General features: G+C 38.7%; 2 protein-coding genes, 1 long non-coding RNA gene and 4 other non-coding genes across 7 annotated transcripts; all 7 read right to left on the bottom strand.

Annotated features, from left to right (window-relative positions):
• Positions 1 to 36: 36 nt before the first annotated feature.
• On the bottom strand, positions 37 to 2,886 carry commd9 (COMM domain containing 9). Its single transcript, XM_051722743.1, has 6 exons — positions 2,788 to 2,886; positions 2,574 to 2,699; positions 2,346 to 2,485; positions 2,226 to 2,260; positions 2,031 to 2,134; positions 37 to 1,175 (listed from the first exon to the last, which is right to left on the bottom strand). Exons 1-6 carry the CDS (start codon positions 2,836 to 2,838, stop codon positions 1,038 to 1,040), a joined length of 594 nt encoding a protein of 197 aa, XP_051578703.1. The 5' UTR covers positions 2,839 to 2,886; the 3' UTR covers positions 37 to 1,037.
• Positions 2,887 to 4,817: 1,931 nt separating this feature from the next.
• Positions 4,818 to 8,115, bottom strand: rpl13a (ribosomal protein L13a). Its single transcript, XM_051723143.1, has 7 exons — positions 8,027 to 8,115; positions 7,248 to 7,320; positions 7,047 to 7,112; positions 5,960 to 6,061; positions 5,664 to 5,749; positions 5,425 to 5,484; positions 4,818 to 5,068 (listed from the first exon to the last, which is right to left on the bottom strand). The coding sequence occupies exons 1-7, from the start codon at positions 8,045 to 8,047 to the stop codon at positions 4,859 to 4,861; spliced, it is 618 nt and encodes a 205-aa protein (XP_051579103.1). The 5' UTR covers positions 8,048 to 8,115; the 3' UTR covers positions 4,818 to 4,858.
• LOC127455633 (small nucleolar RNA Z195/SNORD33/SNORD32 family) lies at positions 5,232 to 5,311 on the bottom strand. Its single transcript, XR_007899709.1, has one exon. It is a non-coding gene; the product is annotated as a small nucleolar RNA Z195/SNORD33/SNORD32 family (small nucleolar RNA).
• On the bottom strand, positions 5,835 to 5,909 carry LOC127455636 (small nucleolar RNA SNORD50). Its single transcript, XR_007899712.1, has one exon. It is a non-coding gene; the product is annotated as a small nucleolar RNA SNORD50 (small nucleolar RNA).
• On the bottom strand, positions 7,398 to 7,485 carry LOC127455632 (small nucleolar RNA Z195/SNORD33/SNORD32 family). Its single transcript, XR_007899708.1, has one exon. It is a non-coding gene; the product is annotated as a small nucleolar RNA Z195/SNORD33/SNORD32 family (small nucleolar RNA).
• An 11,708-nt stretch (positions 8,116 to 19,823) lies between the features above and the next one.
• Positions 19,824 to 21,658, bottom strand: LOC127455087 (uncharacterized). Its single transcript, XR_007899636.1, has 5 exons — positions 21,599 to 21,658; positions 21,181 to 21,264; positions 20,896 to 20,983; positions 20,648 to 20,705; positions 19,824 to 20,521 (listed from the first exon to the last, which is right to left on the bottom strand). It is a non-coding gene; the product is annotated as an uncharacterized LOC127455087 (long non-coding RNA).
• LOC127455635 (small nucleolar RNA SNORD50) lies at positions 21,064 to 21,137 on the bottom strand. The gene has a single exon (XR_007899711.1). It is a non-coding gene; the product is annotated as a small nucleolar RNA SNORD50 (small nucleolar RNA).
• Positions 21,659 to 21,816: the final 158 nt, after the last annotated feature.

Consider the following 21,816-nt stretch of genomic DNA (forward strand, 5'->3'; position numbering starts at 1 on the left):
CTTCCCACTCATGATTTTATAAACAATACAGGAATAAGAGTTTCGACATTTTTTATTTATAAACACTACGGATAAGACTTTTATCTTGAAAAAAATGTGGCTGTCAGGGCGGTTTTAAAGCTGTACAGCGCCTCTCATGGCAATGTGTAAAATGAAAACATAACGCCGGAAATAAGTTTTTAAGAGAGCAACTCATTTAACACATGTATCAGTCAGTATTTAATCTTCCCCCCAATATCCTTTTACACATAAACTAACAGTGCATGATGTGACAAGTGTGTGTTTTCTGCTTTAAAAAAAAAAAAAATCTAATCCAATTTCCATACCCCTAATTATGGAAGCCCATTTCTGACACATTGAGTAAAAAATAAACATGATTTGGTCAATCATAATTATGATATCCTAAACCATATTTATGAGATAGAAATTTATAATTATTAGATTCATATTCATAATTTTGAGATAAAGGGTCATAATTATGCGAAACGAAGTCATAAATATTAGATTCAAACAAAGTCATATTAATGATAGTCTTATAAAACAAAAAGAAAAAAATTATGAGATGGTCAAAATTGAGATAGTAAATTAATTATGAGATTAAATCATAAGATACTAAATCATAATTATAACAGTCAAAATGATGAGAAAGTCATAATTATAAGATAATCGAATAATTGACTTTATTTCATATTTAAAAATTGTAATCTCATAATTTTTACTTAATTCGCAATTATGAGATACCATCTCATAATTATGACTTTGTATCTCACGATTTACGAGTCATATTAATGAGTCTGACAAAAAAGTCACAATCATGAGATAGTAAAGGACAACTTTTACATAAACTTTCTGTACATGAAACATACCACACATCAAAACATGAGAAAACTCTGTTTTACAAACTGAATCCAGCAACCTAGTTTACAAATTTGTAATGTCCTTTCTTCCTTTACATTGTGGACATTCTTCCAGTGTCCATTGCTTCTTTGTTTGAATGTGCATGAATAGACAGGTGTGATGGTGAGGTCTCCCATTCTCTACTTCCTTGCCACTGCAGTCAGCTGATCCCTGATGCGACCCAAGCCATCTATCATGGTGTCCAATGTCTCTCTGCTCAGCTCCACTGTAACTCTGGACTCACTTGGACTGCCGTTAATGCACGGAGAGTCCTGGAGCTACAGCAAACACATGGTGAGAGATAGTTCATGTCTTTCTACTCTATCACTACAATTAATGGGTAACCTGGACGGACAATTTTTACATGAGCAATTATGAGTTTTTAATCCAACTTCTTAAAGGCGTCATGACATGAGCAATCTTATTCTTCTTGACTTTTTGACATATAAGAGGTCATTGTACTATAAAAACATATTGTAAGTTTCAGATCTCAAAACTTCCTTACTGCAAAAATAGCATTTGTTGAAAACAAGCTGCCAAAATGACCCGTTCTTTACTTCCTCCACATTGTTATTTCACACTGTGGTAGACATTTGCATCTGATCGCCTCCACAACAAAACATCAACGCCTACTTTACGTTATCACTTTTGTATCCGGTGAGCAGTGAGATGGCAAGTAGAGAGCAGGTCAGTCAAGTGCAGAGAGCCAATCATAACAGTGGGCGTTTAGGCTGTTCATGTCTTAAAGGAGAAGCAGCACCAAAACCAAGCGATTCTGACAGAAGGTCAGAATGAGGGTGGAAAATGATCATGTTTTATAAATATATGAATGGTTTATGTGCCAAAAACATCACTGATATTATAAGTGAACCATAAGGAACATACTAAAATAATAAAAAAGGCATGTCATGATCCCTTTAAATCTTAATACCACTTTGACGGGCTCTGAGAGAGAAGACTGTCAAATCTAACCAGATTAAGACTGAAGGACTCTATATTTTACTATACTATACATATTGTGCTTGTATATGTATTTCTTTAAGGTTACCATTTTTGGACTTCATAATGTGAGTAGAGAATCATATGTGATGGGCCTAAATATACATTACAGCACTGAGGGTACTACATTTTACCTTCATTTGCAGCAGACATGTTGGCACTGCCATACGACTCAAAGAGTCCGAGGACGTCTTCATGTCCACACGCCATTCCATATCCACCAGCTTTGGCAGTGAAACTGAGACATGCATAACCATAATCATAACTTTGCTCACAAGTATAGACCAACGTGTACTGTATGAAAACTGTATTGCTTAAATTACACTCACTTTGACTGGACAAAGCTTCATTTCTCCACGAGACACTGTAAATATAAACAAAAACAAGTTTCACACTGACTGCAACAACAAACAGAACATATGTTGATATGACAGAGGGATGTAAGCCACCTGTTCTCCAAGAGAATTTTGGTGATCAGATTTTTCAAATTTGAGTGGAATGATTCTGGAAAGACAGACAGGATCTGTTCTGGAGAGGATAAATTCTGGTACACGACGTGATGCGACAGAGTGTGAAAAGCTGTCAGCACCTGTGGATGAATAAAGGACATATTCACAGCGATAGTACTCGCGTGATTTTCTATGCTTTTTAGTGAACATTAAATCATTAAGACTCGCCTGAATCGCTTCATCCCTGGACACGGAGAGTGCTTTTGCGGTGTTTTCCAGTAGAGACTGAGACTTTAACGCTCCGGCAGGGAAGCTCTCTGTGCAGATCTGCCGCACTGCATCTTTAGATTGAGCCTGAAAGAATAGTGAATAGTGGCAAAATGCAAGTCATCGAACATGGACGCAATGCATATTAAGGAGTAACTGATAATAAATGACCTACCTTTAACAGCAGTTGCAAAGCACCGAACTGCTCCTCTGTGAGAAAAGCCATGTTAAAATATTGTAACTGAAAGTCGCTGTCACGTGTATCCCCGAAGCAGCGTCCAAGTGTCAAAATAAAAGCCCCTACTGTGAAACGATCTAAACACTAGTAAGGTTTAAATATAAAAATGAATATAGCCTACCAAAAAAAAAAAATTTTTTTTAAATAAATAAATAATAATATATATATATATATATAAAATTATTATTATTTTTTTTGGTAAGCTATTTTCATTTTTATTTTTAAAATAATCACAGCTTTGTTTGTTATATTAGGGTCATTATCAAAATATGGGGAAAAATATGTACGTCCCTTGACTTTTTAGTTATTAAAAATGGTCAAGAAACCCCATTTAAAAGGCATCATTCTATAACATAACCTTTAATTAAAGGAATATTCCGGGTTCAATCCAAGTTACGCTCAATCGAAAGCATTTGTGGCGTGTTGATTACCACAAAAATTAATTTCTACTCCTCCCTCGTTTTCCACTTTGAGGCACTTACAGTGGAAATGAATGGGGCCAATTGGTAAATTCTAAAAATATGTGTTAACATGATTTTAGTGTGATAAAATCGTTTACTAACCTTTTCTGTGTAAAGTTATAGCCAATTTTACAACTTCGTTGCCATGATGACATAAAGCTGTAAAGCCAACAACCGTAAAAACTACTTAAATGACTTTACAGCTCAAATAATACACAAGTTTTAACAGAAGAAATAATGCAAGTGCTTTTTTAAAAAAATTATAAGCTTCACATTTCTGCCTTTAAATCCTCCAAAAATTGGCCCCATTCACTTCCATTGAAAGTGCCTCACTGTAACCTCATTTTTTGTTTTAAGGAGGGACGAGTCGAAAATATATTTTGTGGTAATCAGCATTATGCCACAAATGCTGAATCCGTAATATTCCTTTAAATAAAATGGTGTTTGCTTATATATATATATATATATAATTTACACATTTAGAAAATATATTTTAATTTGTCCGCTTAACCTGGTACACAACTTCTATAACATTTAGTTATTTTTATTTTTTACTCATTTTGTTTTCTCTGGTCAAGCATTATTTAGTGCAAGATTTAAAACGTGTAAAAAAGCAAAACTACACAAGTAATTAATACTTTAAAAATTATGTTTGTCCCTTGATTTCCTGTCATTGATGTTAATGTTTTGCAAGGTCAAAGTTTAGAGGAAAAAGAGAGGCTGCTCAAATGTGCAGCGATTTCCCACCATGTTGAAAAAGTTATTAACATTTTAACTAATCTTATCACATGGTTCATTTAAATACCTCATTGGTGTTACATTGTTTATTGCTCATGAGGTTTTATTGACTTAAATCAGATCCGTGTTTTGTGACGCTATTAAACCATCTTAGAACACATCTTTTAAAAAACATTATCAGTGGTGTTCTTTACTGCTGCTACAACCCTTGCTTAAATAAAATGCGATAATTAAATACAGAACAGTAGTTAAGTTCTCCTTGATGATTATAAATATCAAATGTTTACCCTAAGCTTTTATGGGTAAAAACTGAACAGAACTGAAGTCAGAATGTCAACAATATTTGAATACAACCCATTACACAGCATGTCTTTCCATTGTTCTCAATAACAGAGTGCAAATGGGGTGATGGATTTTTGCTAAAAGTAAACGGCAAAATACTTTGACAAAGTATTCAATACTAACTATATAAAAATACCATAAACCATCTACTTCTTCAGATACATTTTATTCTAGTAAATTGAGCCTCATCCCCCAATGAGCCATTTCATTGTAGACCTCCATGAGAAACCCCTTAGCAATACTTAAAGCACATTTTTACAGTAAAATTAAACAAGCTTTGAAAATATAATTTATCCTTGAGTGGAGATTGCATTCAATTAGGTTACTGTTTAACCTATCAGATGCCTATATGCTAATTTAAGCCATTTTAAAAATGCATTTAAAGACAGTCAACGTTGTATAAAAGACAAACCAGAGTCAAGACAATAGATTTTATAAACATTTATTTAAATGGCTGCAAGATAAGCTCAAACAAGGACACCATACTGTTTAAGAACCTCAGTATATTTTGCAATCTTGCTCTCTACATTCTTTTCTGCCTGTTTGGTCAGCTTGATTTGAACTTTCTTCTTTTGATAGCGCATCTTGGCTTTTTCTTTCCTCTTTTCTTCCAGGGTGCTGGTGATGGCCTGGTACTTCCAGCCAACCTCGTGGGCCAAACGGCCAAGTAGGGCAAACTACAGGGCAAGAATGTCAGTATAAAAGGTTACAATGGAGTAGAATACAGCAGCAAAGTCTCAAAGAATATGGTAACATGGAGAGCCATGCCCCGTTTCGCTTTCATTGTACTGAATTTTATAGACCGGCGAAGTAATTTGTTAATAGCTGCTGCTGCTGCTTTTTGTCTCAACTGGTAGTGCATGAAAGTGGATTCATGGTCGTTAAACTCATACTTGCTGTGAAAAAACATCACTGACAAAAAGCAAATATTTTATATAAATCCTAATATAGGTATTAAACACCGAGTTGTTTAAGGTCATCAAGCCATACAGGGGTGTTAACTGTACAAGCGTTATTTCCAAGAGCCCCTCACCTTGCGTGTGGGCTTCAGACGCACAATCTTGAGAGCAGCTGGCACAACCATGCGCTTCCTCTGTGGAACGGAGTAAGTGGTAAGAAACCATGCAAAACCATTGCCAGTTTTAACTCCAGATCAAAGAGGTCTCAGATAATGTGTGTTCTCAATTCACATTCAAACAATGTAAGTAAATAGACATAGAATCATTAACAGCACTCATCTGCTAAATCAAAGAAAGCTTGAGAATCCTCTACCTTGTCATAAGGAGGGGGGATGCCATCAAACACCTTCAGCCTCTCCAGAGCAGCCTGACCCCTCTTGGTCTTGTGTGGAAGCATACCTGTTCAAGAGCGAGACCATAATCAATGATCTATCCTTCCATGACGGAATGTAACCGATAACAGCGGACTTCACAGTGACGTTCAAACTCAGCAGTCAGATCCGTAGATTGGTATCATCAAACAGGGTTCAGATTCGGGATAAAGTGTTCATCATTGTTTGAAAACATAGGCATTGCAATGTATGATGGTCATATAAATGGCTAAATCACCTCTTACTGTCCTCCAGAAAATGCGACTGGGGGCTCTGAAGTGATATGGTCCACGGGAAGGGTTGGTGTTCATTCTTTTACGAAGGAAAGCCAAGTACTTCACTGCACAAGTACAAGAAACCAAACTTCAACTTTCATATTGAATCTCAAATCCAACATAGTGCACTGGGATGCAACGATGTATCTGCCAACGATATTTAACTGCAAATTATTTACCAAATTAAAACCATTTGGCAAATCAATTTTAAGCATCAAAATGACAATATAAAAAAAAAATGGTTTATGTATAATCAATACACTTTGAAAAACTCTGAATTCAAGCACACAATCCAGAAATACTGATATCCACAAAATGTAGAAGGGTTGGCACTCCTAATAACATGTAATGTTTAATAATCTCTCACATTGAGGAAAAATAGGCGATACAGACGTGACTGTTGTAAAAGCAGCAATTACCTATACATGAGGCAAAAAATGAAAAAAAAAAAAAAACGCAATATGGTCTTGCACGATTAAGTCTTGAAAGCTTAAAAATAGACTGCATACAGCAATTCAGTCAGCAGAGCCCTCTAGTGGTACGGCACTATCCATTGCACCACAATAGCACTTAAAAGGCCGTTTTGTTCCTCTGGTTACTTTATTTTTCCATGGAATTGCCCAACATATGCATAATATAAATTTCTGCTGCTCTTTTACATACTACAAACATGAAAAATGTGTTTGCACTGCAAAAATAGAAGTGCAAAAAAGTTTTAAATGTACAAAATATTTTCACATGTTTTGATATTATTTCTAAGATTTTTTCTTTTTCATCTTCTCTTTCATTGTGGCTCTTTACATTTTGGGCTGGTCATGTATTCAACAGATCCATCAATGTTCAATGGAACTTAATTTAGAATAAAAAGCTCTTGTACCGATTGTCAATTATTTTTACAAATCTGTGCAAAACAGTAATGTGATGAAAAGAAATAGGGTAAGTGGCAAAATATCAGTCAATAGTTTAAAATCAGTCAATAGTTAGTTAAATTGGTATCTGTCAAATTATCACATCGGTGCATCCCAACTTAAACATGTAAAACAAACTTACATTTGTTGCGATAGAAGTTTCCAGATATGTTGATGCCCTCACACCTCACTACCACAACTTTGTGACCTGTAAAGTCAACACCATGAAAAAAAATTTAGTCAGTTTAAACTCAAAATGTATGTAAAGGCATATCACTGACGTTCTGAAGATCAATAATTACCAGATTTCTCTCTTAACACAAAAACAAAAGTATAAACTTACCGAGCAGGACTTGCTTGGCCACAATAGCGGCAAGGCGACCGAGCAGATGGCCTCTGCCATCAATGATCAGAACCTTTGGAGAGATCAGAAGTGTTATTTGATTAGTGTGGAGTAGACTTGCACATCTTCAGCTTCTGTCAGAATGCAGCTTTTGTCTCAGATGGTAGTGCACGTAAAGTATTCTCATAGTCGTGAGACTCGAATACTAAACTGTGGATGCGAGCTCATCAACAACAAAAAGCACATCTGACGTTCATCATGTTTTGGTTAGTAAACTACGACACCGTCAGTACACTTATTGCACATTTGTGGATTTTAGTGTGGTTTACTGCTAAAGATTCACATGTAGCACCTGCAATGTGCCACGCAATCATCCAAAGATGATATTCATCTGCACTTTTTACGTATGATGTAGTCTCCTTAACGCTTATAATAGTGCTATACGACACCACCCACAATTTAATCACAAACTCACAGGACATTATCCCAAGATGATTTAAACAATTGAACATACAAAGTTACGATACACCGTTTCAGGTCAGTTTTCACGGAAACACGGGTGTAATGGACATGAGTGGGCCTCTGGCTTCCTGCAGGACAACATGCGTGATCTGACTCACATCGTTCTCTTAAAATACTACATTTATCTTTCATTACGTACTCTAAACACTATAAACACAAAGTCGGATAAAGTTACCAACGCGATATAATTCCAACCCAACATACCCATACCAAGGAAAAGGAGTTATTCGAGTGGAAATTCTGCAACACAAACGCACCTTATTGAACCGGTCCGCCATGATGTGGAAAAGAAAGACACGCGGGGCCGCCCGACATAAAAAAACAGGGGCCTGGGCGGGGCTTAACGCGTCATCGGATTTGACGTCACAGAAGCGTTTTTCTTCACGTTCTCCAAAGTATGTTTGCAGTGTCACTATTTATTTTCACTGCCATCAGCTGGAGCACAAACGAGCTGCAAGGGCTGTAACGTTCTAAAACACCTAATTAAACTCATGGGCCCATAAGTAGAGTGCTTCAAAATGGTGTGTCTGATAAAGTAGACATAAAATATATATATATATATATATATATATATATATATATATATATATATATATATATATATATATATATATATAAAAATTAAAAAAAATGTATCCACCCTGTTCCTGGGGGTCTAACTGGGGAAACGAATGTGGGATGAACTTCCGCCGGAAGTCGTTCTGTAGCATTCGCTAATGTAGGCAGCGGCCATTTAGACCCCATTTTCAGCTGGTATTAGGATATGATTTGGATGATCCAATGACAAGTGATCAGCACTATATATAGGTGTAAATGGGGTGCAAAAAACACATTCGGAGGTAGTCAAAAACGCATTTGAAACGTTGTAAACACCGTCCGGGATGCAGCAAAGCACCACTCCTTATCTGTCAATCATCCGCTGCGCTAAATTAAGAGTTTAAATTGTTCATGACTCTGGTGACACATGGCTTTAAAAGGACATAACTGTCCGATCGAGAAAAATTGAAAAAGAGCTTACATATACATGTATGAGATCTTTACGGATCTTCTTCAGTGTCTTCGTGCACACTTACACTAGATGAAATTTTAGCTGTTTCTGGTGCGCCATTTTTCCAAGCATCTTTGTCTTCTGTGACATTTTTCTGGTTTATTAATTTATTATGTAGTGATTCTATATGTCACAAGTGCTCACAACAGATGCATTTGTTTACAAACACGGCAGCGGAGCCCTTTGTCTGGGCAGCCCAGCCGTGGAAACGCAGAAGGAAAAGGGGAAACAGCCGGCGTTCTCATCAGAGTAAGACGTCGTGCAAATCGACCCCCGCTACCCAGTATTCTACTGGCAAATGTTCAGTCTCTGGGCAACAAGTTCTGCGAGCTGAGAGCACGGATCTCTTTCCAACGAGAGATGAGGGACTGCTGCATTATCTGCCTTACGGAAACTTGGACGTCTGCTGAGATTCCAGATTCAGCCATCGAACCCGCGGGGTTCTCCGTGCACCGAGTGGACAGAGCGAAAGACCTCTCAGGTAAAAGCAGAGGTGGTGGTGTATGTTTTATGGTCAACAAATCCTGGTGTGATCAGAGGAACTTACATTCTATCAAGTCTTTCTGCTCTCCTGATCTGGAATTTCTTATGCTTCTGTGTCGACCATTCTGGCTACTGAGGGAATTCACAGTGGTCATTATCACTGCTGTGTACATCCCGCCACAAGCCGACACAGACCGGGCACTCAAGGAACTGTATGGGATTATAAGCAAGCAGGAAACCGCACACCCTGAGGCTGCATTCATTGTGACCGGGGACTTTAACAAAGCCAATTTTAAATCAATTGCACCAAAATACCACCAACACATCAGTTTCAACACACGAAGGGAACCGGGTTTTGGACCATTGCTACTCTCCCTTCCGGGATGGCTACAAACCACTCCCCCGCCCACCATTTGGCAAATCAGACCATTCTTCCATTCTGCTTCTGCCCGCTTACAGGCAGAAACTGAAACAGGAAGCACCCACCCTCAGAACGATCCAGTGCTGGTCGGACCAATCATATTCTGCGCTACAAGACTGTTTTGATCTCGTGGACTGGGAGATGTTTTGGTCCGCCTCTGATGACAACATCGAGGTGTATGCTGATAGCGTAACGTGTTTCATCAGAAAGTGCATAGAGGATGTTGTTCCGACCAAAACAATACGGATCTACCCCAACCAGAAGCCATGGATAAATAGCGATGTTCACGCTGCACTTGATGCGCGGAACTCCGCTTTTAATTCCGGGAATGTGGAGGAGCAAAAAAAAAACAAGTTATGCCCTCCGCAAAACTATCAGAGCAGCCAAACGCCAGTACAGGGACAAGATTGAAGGACAGTTTAACACCACCAACTCCAGAAGCATGTGGCAGGGAATTAATATCATCACGGACTTTAAAGGAAATAAAAACTTCGGCATGAACACCGCTGCCTCTGCCGATTGAGCTAAATACTTTTTATGCTCATTTCGAGGGAAATAACACCGCCCTCGTGGAGAGAGCTCTCACAGCCGAAGCTACAGAGGTTAGTTCACTCTCTGTCTCTGTAGCGGATGTAACCTGATCCTTCCGACGGGTGAATATCCGTAAATCAGAGATTACATCTGCTCTGTGCTGCCTCCATCACTGGACCCATTGCAGTTTGCTTATCGCAACAACTGCTCCACTGATGATGCCACTGCATCTGCACTACACACTGCTCTCTCCCACCTGGAAAAAAGGAACACTTATGTGAGAATGCTGTTTATAGACTACAGCTCAGCATTCAACATCATAGTGCCCTCCAAGCTTTATGTGAAACTCCGGGCTCTGGGCTTAAACAGCTCGCTGTGCAGCTGGATCCTGGACTTCCTGTCAAGCAGATGTCAGGTGGTTAGAATGGGCAGCAACATCTCCTCATCACTGACCCTCAACACTGGAGCCCCGCAGGGCTGTGTTTTCAGCCCACTCCTTTATTCCCTGTACATACGACTGTGTGGCAACACATAGCTCCAGTGCCATCATTAAGTTTGCTAATGATACGACGGTGGTAGGTCTGATCACTGACAATGATGAAACGGCCTACAGAGAGGAGGTGCACACTCTGACACACTGGTGTCAGGAGCACAACCTCTCCCTCAACATCAGCAAGACAAAGGAGCTTGTGGTGGACTTCAGGAGAAAAGATAGAGAACACAGCCCCATCACCATCAATGGAGCACCGGTGGAGAGAGTCAGCAGCTTCAAGTTCCTCGGTGTCCACATCACTGAGGAACTCACATGGTCCCTCCACAATGAGGCCATTGTGAAGAAGGCTCATCAGCACCTCTTCTTCCTGAGACGGCTGAGGAGGTTTGGAATGAACTGCCACATCCTCACACGGTTCTACACCAGCACTGTAGAGAGCATCCTGACTGGCTGCATCACTGCCTGGAACGGCAATAGCACCGCCCACAACCGCAAAGCCCTAGAAAGGGTGGTGCGAACTGCCAGACACATCATCGGAGGTGAGCTTCCCTCCCTCCAGGACATATATACCAGGCGGTGTGTGAAAAAAGCTCGGAGGATCATCAGAGACTCCAGCCACCCAAGCCATGGGCTGCTCTCACTGCTACCATCAGGCAGGCGGTATCGCAGCATCAGCACCCGCACCAGCCGACTTCAGAACAGCTTCTTCCCCCAAGCAATCAGACTTCTGAACTCTTGATCTCTCACTATAAATATACATCAGCACTGCACTTTATTAATCTTATTATCTCACACTGGACTGTCATAATTATATCTCTCTTAACAACACACTGGCAGCTGACTATCAACCGACAGCCTGAATGTCAATACAGTACAATACAACTTACTGTATATTTTATATATACTATTTTTATTGTATAATGTGTATTCTATATTGTGTGTATGTGTATTCTATATTGGGTGTATTGTATACTGTACAATATTATATATTGTGTGTATTGTATACTGTATATTGTATATTGTGTTGTATGTAATTATGTGTATATTAGATATGTAAATTGTGATTTGTAAATCTATTTATTGTAAATTGGTATGTCTCATCTATGTCTCATCACTGTCATGACTGCTATGTTGCTCGGAACTGCACCCAAGACACTGAAAACAGCCCTTTATGGCACACTGCCTTCTGCAGACACTTCACCTTTACCACGAAAAGAGGCATCTGTAAAGGCAGACAGATCTTGGTATTTGAAGATGCTGAAAAAATGAAGCAAGAATTTTAATTCTGAACCTGTATCAAAATGGCACTATTATGGCCCAGGGATCAGAGACTGCTCTCAAAGTTTTCATAGAACATTTTGAACAAATAAAAACACTGACACTGTCTGATGAAGATCCCATTCGAGGTGGCAACAAAGACTTGAATATTAATGCCTCTCCTATAAGTAGACCAAAATAAGATGACTGCAGCGACTATAATTCCATTTTCAGTGTCGAGAATGAAAGAAAGTTTTTCCATTATGGAGGCAGAGGTAGTGGAGCTAAAATAATTAATATTGTCCCATCTGAAAGACAACAAAAAACATGGAACAGCTTACAAATGACATCATGAATTTAAGACAAGAGATTGAATACTTACAGTTAAGACAGAAATGCAGAAGGAACACTTTGACTTTGAAGTCAGAACTCCACACCAAAGATGAACTCATCAATAATCTGAAAGAACAGCTCAACTCTGTTTCAGCACCCAAAGAAAATCCTGCTAAACCCTTGATGTATCCAGAGATGCTCACTGAAAATAGCCAACCTGAAGAATCACCAGTGCAGGAAGAGCTTCATTTCTCAACTGATCCACCAGCACAGATCTACAGCTCTGCTCCAGAGGATCCCAGAGAAACACAGGCTCTTATCCTGACTGACTCAAATGGGAAATATATCAATGAGAAACTTTTGTTCCCAAACATGAAAGCCCAGATAATGTGTTGCCCGAACATAAGAAGTGCTTTTCAGACCCTTTCTGATAAACATCTAAATTAAATTTACAAGCACATTATATTCCACACAGGGACAAATGATTTAAGGGCCACAAAATGGCATGTGGCTCCTGTGCTCAGAGAGGTCAGATCAGAGCCACACAATGGTTCCCAGAGGCAAAAATAACCCTTCCATGTTACTACTACACAGTGATGTACCATTCCATGTCATTCATGGAAATAATGTGGAACTCTTCATCTCGCCCATCATGAAGATATACAGCCACCTAAACAAACAAAGAGTAAAAGTCTTTGCTAGAGTGCTAAAAAGCACAGCCCTTGGGAACACATGAAGCAAAAGCAGAAATTCAACTGGCAACAGAAGCTCTCAGCCATCAAGAAACCTCAAATCAATAAAAACTTAAAAAAAAAAAAAAAAAAAAAAAAAGAACCCTCCACCACAGTCCAGACTGGCCACAGGACCTCCATCACCACACAAGAGCTATGCAGCGGCAGATCAACAACCACAAAACCCTGCTGCTCCTGAACTCATCCAGATAAGACATCTACTGAACATCATCTGCTCAAAAATTATGAAATACTCTACCTAACTCATACACATATATATATATATATATATATATATATATATATATATATATATATATATATATATATATATATATATATATTTAGACCACAATGTACTAAGTAGTTTAGCAGACACTGACATCTCTATCTTTCATGAGACATGGTGTCACAGTAATGAGACTTTATATTGTTTGAAAGGATACAGAGAAATTGTTGTTCCCTCATTAAAAAACTCTAAAATAAAATGCGGCCGTGATTCAGGTGGAATACTTATATGGCATAAAGACAATCTAAACCACTTGATTAAAATAGTCAAAACTGAAAATTCATTTATTTGGCTTGAAATAAAATCAGTCCAACCACAGAGTTAACTTTACCTCTGTGCTCTTTATATTCCACCTAATGACTCTCCCTATTACTTAGAGGAATGCTTTCTAAAGTTACAGACTGATATCTTACACTTCCAGTCCAGAGGAAATATCCACATATGTGGAGATTTAAATGCAAGGACTGGGAGGGAAATTATGTAAATATTGTCAATAACGGTCACATACTCGGTGACACCATCTTTCAATCCCCATTAATTATCACACCAAGAAACAGCTATGATAGGTTAGTGAACACAAATGGAAAGCAAATGTTAAAGCTCTGTAAAGGTTTGGGGCTGTACATCATTAATGGCAGAACCAGGGGAGATTCTCTTGGTAGATTCATGTATTGCTCCAGATCAGGAACCAGTGTGGTCAATTATTCAATAACAGATATTGATCCAAACTTTATTGGTGCTTTTACAGTCAGACCACAACTCCCCATTTCTGATCACTGCCAAACAGTGCTTTATGTGAAACATGTGAAAAGACCAATTCTGTTATATTAAAAAATGCTGGATGGTTTTGTCCACTGAGTTCACCCCAGATATTAATGGAATAAATTTAGCAAACAACCTTAATCATATATTTGAAACACTGGCTTCTTTATCTAACATAAAAAATTTTTTTTTTAAAAAATTAAAAATTAAAATTAAAAAAAAAAGTTTGATAATGTAAATGTTTCAGAAAAGAACTAAGGCTTTCTAACAAAAAAACATAATGAACCAGACAATAAGGGTTTCTTACTCAAACTGTCTGAAGAATTACTAAAGACTAACAGTAGACGCAACAAAAGAGAAACATTTTAAATCCAAAATTGATGAAATTAATGGATCAATACACCAAAACACTTTTGGTAATTTCTTTCTCTAACCCCCAAATCAGAAATGTCACTTCAGAGTGGCTCCATTTGGAAATCTTTATCCAAAAAATTGAACCTACAGACCTCAACCAGCCTCAAAGAAAAATAAAGCAAAAAAAAAAAAAAAGAAAGTCAAAATCCATTGGATACATATATAACAATGTCAGAAATAATAGAGCATATAAAAAATCTTGAATTAAAGAAAGCATGTGGACAAGACAACATTAGCAACGAAATGCTGAAACTCAGCGGCCCCAGCATAAAAGCTTTAGTCAAAATAATCAGTCTGGTTTTTTTTTTTTTTTGGTCTGGGAGCTTCCCTGAGATCTGGTCTGAAGGACTGATCACCCCTATATTTAAAAAAGGAGATCAATTTGACCCCAATAATTACCGCGGCATTTGCGTGGGTGTTGCCCTAGGGAAGTTATTCTGCAGTATAATAAATAGCCTCATAGTCACATTAATTTCCGTAACATTGGTGTCTGGAGTGGAAGAGGAGATGCAAGAGTAGAATCTTTAAATCCTTTAATTATAAATGCTGGAGTGGAACAAACAATAGAGCTAACTTCACAAAATAACAAAACACTTTATCAATAGAGCAATACACTTCATAAACTCAATGCAACACTTCAAGGACTGACAAGAGGGTATATATACACAGGGAAACTAATGAGGGAATGGAAGGCAGGTGCCTTGAAGGAAATGAGGGAGACAGACTGTGACAATTTCAAAACACAACATCCTACAGTGCAGCCGGAAAGTATTCACAGCGCTTCACTTTTTCCACATTTTGTTATGTTACAGCCTTATTACAAAATGGATTAAATTCATTATTTTCCTCAAAATTCTACAAACAATACCCCATAATGACAATGTGAAAGAAGTTTGTTTGAAATCTTTGCAAATTTATTAAAAATAAAAAATGGGAAAAAAAAATCACATGTACATAAGTATTCACAGCCTTTGCCATGACACTCAAAATTGAACTCAGGTGCATCCTGTTTCCACTGATCATCCTTGAGACGTTTCTATAACTTGATTGGAGTCCACCTGTGGTAAATTCAGTTGATTGGGCATGATTTGGAAAGGCACACACCTGTCTATATAAGGTCCCACAGTTAACAGTGCATGTCAGAGCACAAACCAAGCCATGAAGTCCAAGGAATTGTCTGTAGACCTCTGAGACAGGATTGTATCGAGGCACAGATCTGGGGAAGGGTACAGAAAAATGTCTGCAGCATTGAAGGTCCCAATGAGCACAGTGGCCTCCATCATCCGTAAATGGAAGAAGTTTGGAACCACCAGGACTCTTCCTAGAGCTGGCCACCTGGCCAAACTGAGCGATCGGGGGAGAAGGGCCTTAGTCAGGGAGGTGACCAAGAACCTGATATCCACTCTGACAGAGCTCCAGCGTTTCTCTGTGGAGAGAGGAAAACCTTCCAGAAGAACAACCATCTGTGCAGCACTCCACCAATCAGGCCTCTATGGTAGAGTGGCCAGACGGAAGCCACTCCTCAGTAAAAGGCACATGACAGCCCGCCTGGAGTTTGCCAAAAGGCACCTGAAGGACTCTCAGACCATGAGAAACAAAGATTGAACTCTTTGGCCTGAATGGCAAGCGTCATGTCTGGTGGAAACCAGGCACCGCTCATCACCTGGCCAATACCATCCCTACAGTGAAGCATGGTGGTGGCAGCATCATGCTGTGGGGATGTTTTTCAGTGGCAGGAACTGGGAGACTAGTCAGGATCGAGGGAAAGATGAATGCAGCAATGTACCGAGACATCCTTGATGAAAACCTGCTCCAGAGCACTCTGGACCTCAGACTGGGGCGAAGGTTCATCTTCCAACAGGACAACGACCCTAAGCACACAGCCAAGATAACAAAGGAGTGGCTCCAGGACAACTCTGTGAATGTCCTTGAGTGGACCAGCCAGAGCCCAGACTTGAACCCGATTGAACATCTCTGGAGAGATCTGAAAATGGCTGTGCGATGCTCCCCATCCAACCTGGTGGAGCTTGAGAGGTCCTGCAAAGAAGAATGGGAGAAACTGCCCAAAAATAGGTGGGCCAAGCTTGTAGCATCATACTCAAAAAGACTTGAGGCTGTAATTGGTGCCAAAGGTGCTTCAACAAAGTATTGAACAAAGGCTGTGAATACTTATGTACATGTGATTTTTTTTTTTCCCCCATTTTTTTTTTTTAATACATTTGTAAAGATTTCAAACAAACTTCTTTGATGTTGTCATTATGGGGTATTGTTTGTAGAATTTTGAGGAAAATAATGAATTTAATCCATTTTGGAATAAGGCTGTAACATAACAAAATGTGGAAAAAGTGAAGCGCTGTGAATACTTTCCGGATGCACTGTAAATAAATCACAAATTGGCTTTTTACCAAAACAGCGCACATCTGACCACATTTATTCTCTTCATACTCTAATTAACAAAAACATCAAGGACAAACAAAGAAAAATATCTGCATGTTTTATAGATTAAAAAATAAAGCATTCGACTCAATTTGGTACGATGGTTTATTTTACAAACTTCCTCAAATTGGCAATGGCGGAATATATTTGATATTATACAATCCCTGTACGCAAACAGTAAATGTGCAATCAAAATGAGAAATCATAGAACAGTATTCTTCCAGCAGGGCCATGGAGTGAGACAGGGATGCACTCTGAGTCCAAATCTATTTAACATCTATATAAATGATTTTGTAGAAGCTCTGGAGCAATCCAGTATCCCTGGCCTTGCTCTACATGACACTGAGGTCAAAGTCTGCTGTATGCAGATGATTTAGTCCTGCTGTCTCCCACAGCAGCAGGTCTTCAGCCGAGCTTGTCCCTGCTGGAGGAGTAGTCGGGTGTGGGCCCTTACAGTCAACCTGGACAAAACCAGATTCATGGTATTCCAGATGAAGGCCAGATCTCAAGGAAACAAATACCAGTTAACCTAGAGAGGAGAGGTCCTACAGCACAGCACCAGCTACTGTTATCTGGGCACTGAGATCAGTGCATCTGGGGGTTTCGGTCTGGCTGTAAAAGCATTGAGTGAAAAGGCTCAGAGGGCATTTTATGCAATTAAATCATGATTCGGCTATATGAAATTACCAATTAAAACATGGATTAAATTATACAATTCAATCATTAAAGCAATTCTATTATATGGATGTGAAATTTGGGGACCAGTTTTAAATTTTCAAAATTGGGATAAAACTGCAGTAAAAGCAAATTCAGTTGGAATTTGTAAAGAATATTTTGGGGGTACATAGAGGTACTTCCAATACCAGCTGCAGGACTGAATTAGGCTTATATCCCCTAAACATTGAAATACAGAAGAGATGTTCAATTCTGGCATCAGCTCCATCAGTCTGATCCTGAGTCTATAAAATATGAAGCCCTCCTTGCCAATGAGATCCCACCAGTGTCTCCTCTAAATAAACTGGCTCTTAAACTAGTTAATGAAACTCAACCCATGATTGACTCCTCTAATTTTAAAAACTCAATTTGACCTCCAAAACAAACTCCAATGTTATTCAGCCCTAAATAGAACCACAAAATTGGCAAACTACTTATCAGTTAAACAATTTAAAGAGAGAAAAGTGATCATGATCTAGAAATAGAGAGAGGAAGACATAAGAAAGCCACCAGGAGAGCAGAGAATAGAGGATGAGAAACACTTTCTTCTCATCTGTCCCAAGTACCACACTGTGAGAGAAATTATTTCCCCAAAATCCCCTATATACTTGAAGAGGATGACAGCATAGCCACACTGGCTGCTAAATATGTGTCTGCCATTCACACTGTTAAACATGACTAATTCACTGTATACATTTAATTCATATTGTATATATTTTCTATTTTGTATATATATATATATATATATCTTTAAATAGAATATTTTTATTCTATTTAATCATTCTTTGTATTTAAATGTTTGAATTTTCTTTTTCATACTAATTGTTGTATTTATTATTGTATTATCTTATTTAAAACAGTTTGTATTTACATAACCTTAAAATGCTTTGGCAATACTATACTGCAATTGTCATGCCAATAAAGCTGAATTGAATTATGGGTGCTGTGGAGTGATACAAACAGAAGTTCCGTGAAGAGGTCAGAGCGGTTTTATCATGAATAAAACACAGCTGTTTCGCCAATCAGCATCCACGACCGGAAGTATCAGAATGAACTTTTTTGCCAAGTAAGCTTACACAAAAGGAATTTGTCATGGTGACAGAAGCTTCCAGTGCAAGAGAATGCAACATATATACATATAGTGTTTGACAAAAAAAAAAAAGATAGAAAAAAGAAATATACAATAGCTCAATAATGTTAGAATATTTAATATACAGATATACAGTTATGTATTGAAGTAGGATATGTTAAAGAACATAAATGAAATATGGATACAAGTAGGAATGGATGGATTGAATATTGCACATGTTTGTATTGACCAAAGGAAAGTGTTTGGGGGCAGTTTTAACTGCTCAAGAGGTGGATAGCCTGAGGGAAAAAACTGTTCCTGTGCCTGGCTGTGCTGGTGCTCAGAGCTCTGTAGTGCCAGCCAAAGGGCAACAGTTCAAAGAGGAAGTGTGCTGGGTGAATGGGGTCAAGAGGGATTTTACCAGCCCTTTTTTGTTACTCTTGATGTGTACAGTTCTAGCAGGGTGGGTAGGAGAGCACCAATAAACCTCTCAGCAGTCCAAACTGTCCATTGAAGTCTTCTGATGCCTGACTTGGTAGCTGAACCAAACAGTTATAGAAGTGCAGAGGAAAGACTCAATGCCTACCAAGTATAACTGGATCAGCAGCACCTGTGGCAATTTGAACTTCCTCAGCTGTTGAAGTACAACCTCCGCTGGGCCTTTTGCAAAATTGAGTCTATGTGGGTCTACCACTTCAGTTCCTGTGAGATGGTAGTGCCCAGGAACCTGAATGACTCCACTGCTGCTCACTTAAAACTATGTTTTATCCACCTTATTACTACGCCCAGTGATGCTTTGCGCGAAATGTGGTCGGTACTTCCGTTTAATAGTAAACGATTGTAGTTGCATTGTGTTAATTCATTTTTTCATTGCAGTGTTGATTTGTCACACACTGGAAGCTTCTGTCGCCAAGAGAATGCAATGTGTTGATCATTCATTCATACTTCTAGATGCCATTCTGAACTCATTGCCACAATTCTACATGAACAAAAGCAGGTTCCAGGGACAGATGACTGCATTTGGCATTATTTGCTCCCAACTTTAAATTGAAAAGGCTTTAAGAACTCAGTGCTCAGAATGATTTGGTTGGCCCAAATGTAAATTTAATATTGATCAGACAACACTTCATGTTTGAGACATGTTTAACCAGAAAAACAAAAACACTACAGAAGTACCATATAAAAACCACAGATTTCAGTGTTTGAGATTTTACTGCTCACTAAAAATGCATCTACAAGTCAAGAGTTTGAAAATCTGTGTGGTACAGTTTATGAAATAAGGTCTAGATCTGTCAAACAGCCCTAGTCATATTTACATTTGTTATTTTACCCTCAAATGACTGTTCTCCTGTTGTAACCTCGACTTCCTGGTGGTGCCTACATGTTCATTGTCATTTAAAATACTTGTACAGCTAATGGAAAAGGACTGTGGTACTGCAATATAAAAAGCAATCTTTTGTCATTACAAAAGTATGACAGCACATCTTGGCTTTTTCCTTCTATTCCAGGATGCTGGGGATGGGCTGGTACATCCAGCCAACCTCATGGGCCAAACAGCCAAGTAGGACCAACTACAGGGCAAGAACATTAGTATAAAAAGGTTCAAATGGGGCAGAATATGGTAAAAGTCTCAAATACCAATATAGAGAACTATGGTTGGTTTTTCATTGTACTGAATTTTATAGAACAGGTAAGGCAAGATAAGAGCTGCTGCTGCTTTGCCTCATCGGGTAGTGCAGAAGTGAACTCGTGGTCATTAAACTCCTATTTGCTGTAGAAAACAAAACACATTTAGTAGAAATAAACATAGGTATTGAACATCACCCTAGTTGTTTATAGTCATTAAGCCATACAGGGGTGTTAAAATGTACAAACAGTATTTCCAAACACCCCTCACCTTACTTGTGGGCTTCAGACCTACAATCTTGAGCAGCTGGCACAACCAGGTGCTTCCTCTGTGGGAGAGAGAAAACTGTAAGAAACCATGCAAAACCATTGCCAGTTTTAACTCTAGATCAAAGAGGTCTCAGATAATGTGTGTATTATCAATTCACATTCAAACAATGTATGTAAATAGACATGGCATCATCGACAGCACTCATCTGGAGAGAAAAAAAAAAAAAAAACAGCTTGAGAATCCTCTACCTTTTCATAAGGAGGGGAGGGGGATGCAGTCAGACACCTTCAGCCTCTCCAGAGCAGCCTGTCCCTTCTTGGACTTGAGAAAGCATACCTGTTAAAGAAAGCAACCATAAATGATCTACCCTTCCATTACAGCATGTAGCCGATTACAAAGTAATTCAGTGACATTCAAACTCAGCAGTCAGATCCGTAGATTGGTATCATCAAACAGGGTTCAGATTCGGGATAAGTGCTCATCATCGTTTATGTAGCCACTGCAATGTGTCTGTGACATAATGGATTAATCACCTCTTACGGTCCTCCAGTAATGCGACTGAGGGCTCTGAAGTACTTCCAGCCAACCTCATGGGCCAAACGGCCAAGCAGGGTTACCTACAGGGCAAGAATAGCAGTATAAAATGTTACAATGGGGCAGAACAGTAAAAGTCTCAGATACTAAATACCAATATGGAGAACTATGGTTTTTCCATTGTACTGAATTTTATGGACCAGGTAATGCAAGTTAAGAGCTGCTTTGCCTTAGCTGGTAGTGCACGAAAGTGAACTCATGGTTATTAAACTCCCATTTGCTGTAGAAAAACCACTGACAAAAAGCAAATATTTTGTAGAAATCCCAAACATAGGTATTGAACAACCACCTAGTTTATAGTCATTATGTCATACAGGGGTGTTAAATGCACAAGCAGTATTTCCAAACGCCCCTCACCTTGCGTGTAGGCTTCAGACCTACAATCTTGAGCAGCTGGCACAACCATGTGTTTCCTCTGTGGGAGAGAAAATGGTAAGAAACCATGCAAAACCATTGCCAGTTTTAACTCCAGATCAAAGAGGTCTCAGATAATGTGTGTGTTCTCAATTCACATTCAAACAATGTATGTAAATAGACATGGCATCATCGACAGCACTCATCTGGAGAAAAAAAAA

This window comes from Myxocyprinus asiaticus, chromosome 17, assembly GCF_019703515.2.
Source record: "Myxocyprinus asiaticus isolate MX2 ecotype Aquarium Trade chromosome 17, UBuf_Myxa_2, whole genome shotgun sequence".
In the NCBI taxonomy this organism is placed as follows: Eukaryota; Metazoa; Chordata; class Actinopteri; order Cypriniformes; family Catostomidae; genus Myxocyprinus; species Myxocyprinus asiaticus.